A 6,704-nucleotide genomic window follows, 5' to 3' on the forward strand; every position below is an offset into this window, starting at 1 on the left:
ATTAATATCTCCAAGCTTTGATGGAGTTCTTCACAAACCATGGGCTCCCAATGTTGATCCTCATGTGTTCCCGGATCCTATTTTGTCTTCACACCCATCTCCAAGTTGATTATCATTAATCCATGTGGGTGGTGGGCAAGGTGAATTCTCAACAAAGTGACCAAACATCCTTCTAGACCCATGTACTCTAGTTATACACCAACCTTTGCTATCAATCTTTGGACATGTGACCATAATGAACCTAGGATGATGCTTCCAACCATTAACCATCTCCTTTTTACTCTTAAAGCCACAAATATATCTAAGTTGACCATCCGTTTCAAGCAAACCATATTCAAGGGAAATAATAAAGCTTGAGTATAAGGAATTTACCCACTTGAATGAGAGAGTGGATGGTGGTGGCTTGGGGAGAGGTGTCTCCAATGTGCTAGCAAGCTCTACTCCCTTGTTTGCTTCCTTGTCAATCTCCACCTCTTCATAAACTTCTTCACTTTCAGTCCTTTGTTCATCATTTTCATCCCACTCTTCTCCATCACTCAAATCATAAATGGGAGGACGAGAGAAATCTACCTCCATATCACTTTCAAATTTATTAGGAGAAAGTTCTTCAAATTCAAAGGATTCTTCATCAAGAAGATTGGATGCATGATCTTCATCACCAAGGGAACTCAATTCTTGCTTCACTCCTTCCAAGTCTTCATATGGGATATGCCTTGGAGGTTGTGCACATTCCTCCTCAACATCAACTTCAATCTTCTTGGAGGAGTTTTCATAACTCTAGGTTCCCATAGAGGATCTGCATCTCCTAAGTCTTCAACCACTTCTTCCTTTTCTTCAATGGTCATAGGTTCCTCTAATTGTTCTAACACAAAGTAGCATTCCTCCTTTTCCATCGAAGTTTCCAATCTCCCCTTTAAGCTATGCTCCTCTTTAGATTCTCCACATGGAGCCATGGGAGTTCCTTGAGTGTCCAAAAGTTGGGATGCTAGCCGATTTACCACCTCATCTAAGGCGGTCATGAATTGTTGCACATCCCTTGTCATCTCCTCTTGTCCTTGAAGAAGAACACCGATGGTTTCATCCATTAGAGATTGGGGTGGATGGGAGGGTTCATCATTTTGGAGAAAGGGTTCATTATAGGAAGGTGGTTTTTCTTGGTAAGGTGGTGGTGTGTATTGAGGTGGTTCTTGGGAGTAGTAATCTTGGAATTGTGGTTCCATGTATGGCTCATATGGTTCAAAAGGAGGTTGGTATGGTGGGTAAGGATCATGGTCATATGGAGGTGTTTGGTGAAAAGAGGCTTGTGAGTATGGTTGAGGGCTATGTTGAGGGTATGATTCATAGGCATATGGTGGTGGTTCTTGAAAGTCACAAGGAGATTCACCATAGCCATTTGATTCCTTCATAGTTCATTGGTGGAGGTTGTTGCCAAGAAGATTGATCATATGCATATGGCTCCTCCCACCTTTGGTTGTCCCATCCTTGATACATATCTCCATTATAGTCCTCATCACCTACAACATAGTTGTAATCACACTCATAGCCAAAGTGAGAATTCATGGTAGCAAGAGAAAATAAGAAACAAAAACTAATAAGAAATAATGAAATAAAATACTAAGACTAGCAAAAACTAACAAGCAATCTAAAAAGCAAGCTATTCACAATATTCACATATATACAATAACCAATAACATAACACCATTGCAACTCCCCGGCAACGGCGCCATTTTGATGATTGAATTTTTTGACGGTATAGAATTTCACAAATGAATTCTCGTTGCAAGTATAGTTCCTAAACCAATCAAAAATCCTTTCATACAAAAGATTGTTTGTCACTAAAACAAACCCCTAAATTTATAAACCAAAGTATTCAAACCTCGGGTCATTTTCCCTAGGAATTACAATAAAGTGCCTTGTTATTGGTTAGAAATGTTACCTATCAACAAAGGAATTAGATAACTCAAGTGTCACTAATTACTCTACCTAGGCCAAGAGGAACAAAATCTATACTATATCTAGAAGAGGCATTTCAACAAACACATAAAAGGCAATAAAAGTAAACAACATAAATTGCAAGAATTAAAGAAAGATCTAACTACAAAGGCAAGAGATCAACAATAGAAAAGCAAAGAAGAACAATTATTATGAATTACCTCTTATTGAATTGAAAGAAAATGGAAAGAACAATACTAGATCTATAACAAAATACAAGAACAACATAAAGGAAATTACAACCAAAGAATGGAAGAAGAATGAATGTAACAACAAGGAATTGAAAAGATAGAAGTAGAAGAAGATGAATTAAAATCTAGATCTAAGAACTAAACCTAATCCTAATCCTAATCCTAGAGAGAAGTGAGAGCTTCTCTCTCTAGAAACTAACTCTAAACTAATCCTAATGTGTGTGAATGATTGGGATCCCCTTTGCTCTTCAATCCTTGGCTTTAAATAGCATCTTTGGCGCCAAAGTTGGTTGGGATTGGGCCCCACAACCCTTCAGAATTTGTTGGCCACGTTTTCATTAAAAAATCATAAAACGGCACCGACGCGTACGTGCACATCACGCGTACGCGTCCATGGGGTGATTCGCAGGTGCGCGCAAGCGCCAGGTGCGCGTGCGCGTCCATGGGCGAGTTCAACTTCTTTGACTTTTCATGATTTCTCCACTTTGCATGCTTTCCCTCTTCACTCCTTTGATCCATTCTTAGCCCTTTTCAATCTGAAATCACTAACAAACATATCAAGGCATCTAGTGGAATCAAAGGTGAATTGAATTTAGCTAATTTAAGGTCTAGAAAGCATGTTTTCACATCTAAGCACAAATTAGGAGACAATCACAAAACTATGCTATTTCATTGAATAAATGTGGGTAAAAGGTCATAAAATCCCCTAAAATCAATACAAGATAAACCGTCAAAATGGGGTTTATCGTTTACCGACAGAGAACCACTAAGTATTTTTATCAGTTCGTCGATGAGTTTGTCAGATTTGAAGAACAGCATCTTGGAGAAGCTTGGCGTGTTGGGTAGCAAGTGGGTGAAGAAACTATTCTACAAGATTCCCATGGCGGTTGTCTCGACCGGTGTTCAGTATGAAACCTTTGCGGTTAAGGCTGATGAAGATATTAGGGTTCTGTTCTACTTTGTAAGGAGTTTTCCGGAGATCAGAATCCATGAGTTGTTCGCGAAGTTGGAGGTTGGTGTCGATAGTTCTGGGGCATCCGCTCCAGTTCCTTGCCCAACTGCCGCGGGTGGTGCATCTAGTTCGATGCCTGCGGTCAGACCCTATTTTTCGCCGGTTCAATCACCTTCGTTTGCAGCTGATTTAGACCGAACAGAGGTTGTTGGTTCTGTACCTTTGGAGAATGCAGCAGTCATTGAGCCTCCCAATGTTGTGGGCACCGGTGGTGGCCTCGTACCTTATATCGAAGACTTTGGTGGACCTGATCAAGTAGAGAATGCAATGCGTGACGATGAGTCTGACCAGGAGCCTGTTGATATCGATGGTGACAGCGACGATGACACAGGTGGCGATCCACATGCGCAGCATCGGCCTTCAAGTTCTGGTTCTCATCCGTACCCTCCACACTTCTCCACACTAAACTTGGAAGCTCTTGGTCAATAGGAAGACAGTGGTAACAGAGTGGGGGGATCTTCTACAGAATTTCAGATTGGGCAATCATTCCAGAGTAAAGATAAAGCTGTGCTGAGTGTAAAGGACTATAGCATCCGGCGAGATGTTGAGTACAGAGTCATCGAATCGGATCATTTGAAGTATCATGGAAAATGCAAGGAATTCGGCAAGGGTTGTAGTTGGTTGATTCGTGTAGCGCTTCGTGCACGAAAGGGGAGTTGGGAGGTTAGGAGGTACAACGGGCCACACACATGCCTCGCAACTTTTATTTCAAGTGATCACCGTCAGCTGGATTACCACGTTATATGTGCGAGGATTCTTCCTATGGTTAGGGCCGATGCTGCGGTTACGGTAAAGGTACTTCAACAAGCGACAAAAGCTGATTACGGTTTCAGGCCTAGTTACAGGAAGGTTTGGATGGCTAAGCAGAAGGCAGTGGCACAAATATACGGAGATTGGGAGGAGTCTTACGCGGAGTTGCCACGTTGGATGCTAGGGATCCAGGAGACAATGCCGGGAACAATCACGGTGCTGAAGACGTCTCCTGTTCGGATTGGTGGTGGGGTTGATGAGTCCACGGTGTACTTTCACCGGCTTTTCTGGACATTTCTACCCTGTATCGAGGCATTCCAGCATTGCAAGCCCCTCGTCAATATTGATGGTACCCACTTGTATGGGAAGTATGGAGGGACACTGTTGTTGGCGATAGCTCAGGACGGGAACTCGAACATCCTCCCGATAGCATTTGCCCTTGTGGAGGGCGAAAATGCAGAGTCGTGGTCATTCTTCTTGTCCAATCTCCGAGAGCATGTGACTCCTCAGGAGGGTATCCTTGTAAAGACACCTATACAACCAGGCCAGTGCAGCGGAGCCCCAGCTATATCTGCCTAAGTCGTCCAATGATGCCAAATAAGGCAACCAGCGAAGGTGTACCCTGTTTGCGTTCTTGTCCGCAAACAGCTGAGACGACAACAGCATCAGGATATAAGCGTGTGCGTATACACGCACGGTCTCATCAGTAGCATCTGCAGGGAGAACTCGGAACCTCTCGTGGAACCATGTGTAGCACACTGTCATCTGCTTGACTTTACTCTGTGGAGGTAACTCCCCGAACAACTCCCGGAACCACACCCATGCTGGTCTACCGTGTTCCATCAGATTCTCAAACTCAGTCAAGCACCCACTAACGGGCGCACCATCAATCGGCAAACCCAGCTGATACGCAACATCCTGTAAAGTAATGGTGCACTCACCAAACGGCATATGGAACGTGTGGGTCTCCGGACGCCACCGCTCAATAAATGTGCTAAGGAGAGACTCATCAACCCAGAACCACTGACTGTTTAGCCTAGCTAGATGATACAAGCCCGCAGTCTCCAGATACGGTATAATCCGGTCATGTAAGGGCATATTCTGCTGCCGCCTAACGGCGCTAATAACCCTACTAGGCTGCAAAACGTGGGTAACAAAATCCGTTAACATACAACCATTACAAACAACACCAAACATAATTTTCGTAAAAATTATTAGACTCGTCACATTAAATTCATTGATTCTCTTATTGTGTAATAAACAATGAAGCTACGAATACTATGCACTCATTATAACAATATAAATACAGAATAATAATATCAATATTTATGTAAATAACATTAATCAGAATAACAATACAAATAAACATAATAAAATATTTTTACTAACAATATTCCTAATAATATCAATTGCTATATTAGTATGAATTTTAATAAAAATAATAATAACAATAATAGTAGCTAACCTCTTCGTCGATATATCCTGCCACGTGAGCGACGCCATTTAGTCAGTACAAGCGATCCTCATCCTCCATTGGCTCCACCACCCACTCCTCCTTCACACCTCCAAAGTTTTCCCAAATCCTCTCAACACAACAACAACTTCCTTTTTTTTTTGTGCTGTCTCAAATGATCCGTCCCTGCCTTCAGCGGATTACTTATATAGCTACACACACATAAACCGCGGTGGGTTACCGGGTTTTATGTGCAATCAACTTTCCTCATAAACCGTGGTGACTCTCCATAGTTTATGCATGCCATCTCTCCTTCGTAAACCGTGGTGACTTACCACGGTTTAGACTCTATAATTTTTGCCCATAAACCGCTGGGACCTGTCACGGTTTATGCACGTTCTGAAATCGTGGTGGGTTGCCACGGATTACATATAAATGGCTTTTTGCACATTTAGGTAAAGGAATCTCCCATTCTATTTAAATAAGTAAATTGCCCTTAAATACACATCTATATCACAACACCAACTAACTAATCAATTAGACTTTCTCATTTAAATTATCGATTAAAGAAGAAATCAATTTTGCGTAAGGATAACATTAAGTTAACAAAAAAATTTAAATAAGACGACCTCTTTCATATCAGTTAATTTGAGGGTATTACATACCTCTTTTATATATTTTAATTAGTTGATGACATGTGTATTCATTAATTTTTAATTTTTAAAAATAAAAATTAATGTATTTAATACATATATAAAACATTTTATTACACAATACATATATTTAAATTTGGTTAAATCAAATTAACATATGTGATAAACTTTAAATAAATTATTTAAAAAAAAAAAGAAAAAAATGCACAATTTTGTATTTGTTACCGGAAAAAGATGAAAGAACATAGAATCCTATTCCTCTTTCAGTGAATTTCGTCGTCTTCCCTTTTGTTCACTTTCAGAAAAAAAAAATTTGTTTTCTTACCTTTTCTTCACTCCCAGAATATTCATTTTTTTTTCTAATTTTTCAAAATTCATCGACTTTGTTTTTCGATAATTTTTTCTATTCTTCACATACTAGCAAGACAGTAACCTAGAATTATTTTATTTAATTTAGTATTTATAATTTTATGTATGTAATATTTATAAGAGTTTTATTTTAATGCACTAATTTATACAATCGTATCATCACATTCATTCTTTTAGATGACTATTCACATAGTCAATGTAAAAGGTAATTATTTTCATATAATAAACTAATAAAAAATTACTTTTAAAAATTAAATTTAATATACATTATATCATATTTATAA

General features: G+C 39.7%; 1 protein-coding gene across 1 annotated transcript; it reads left to right on the top strand.

Annotated features, from left to right (window-relative positions):
* Positions 1-2,973: 2,973 nt before the first annotated feature.
* Positions 2,974-4,524, top strand: LOC107459284 (uncharacterized). Its single transcript, XM_016077507.1, has 2 exons — positions 2,974-3,616; positions 3,662-4,524. The coding sequence occupies exons 1-2, from the start codon at positions 2,974-2,976 to the stop codon at positions 4,522-4,524; spliced, it is 1,506 nt and encodes a 501-aa protein (XP_015932993.1).
* Positions 4,525-6,704: the final 2,180 nt, after the last annotated feature.

The sequence above is a fragment of the Arachis duranensis genome, chromosome 7 (assembly GCF_000817695.3).
Source record: "Arachis duranensis cultivar V14167 chromosome 7, aradu.V14167.gnm2.J7QH, whole genome shotgun sequence".
In the NCBI taxonomy this organism is placed as follows: Eukaryota; Viridiplantae; Streptophyta; class Magnoliopsida; order Fabales; family Fabaceae; genus Arachis; species Arachis duranensis.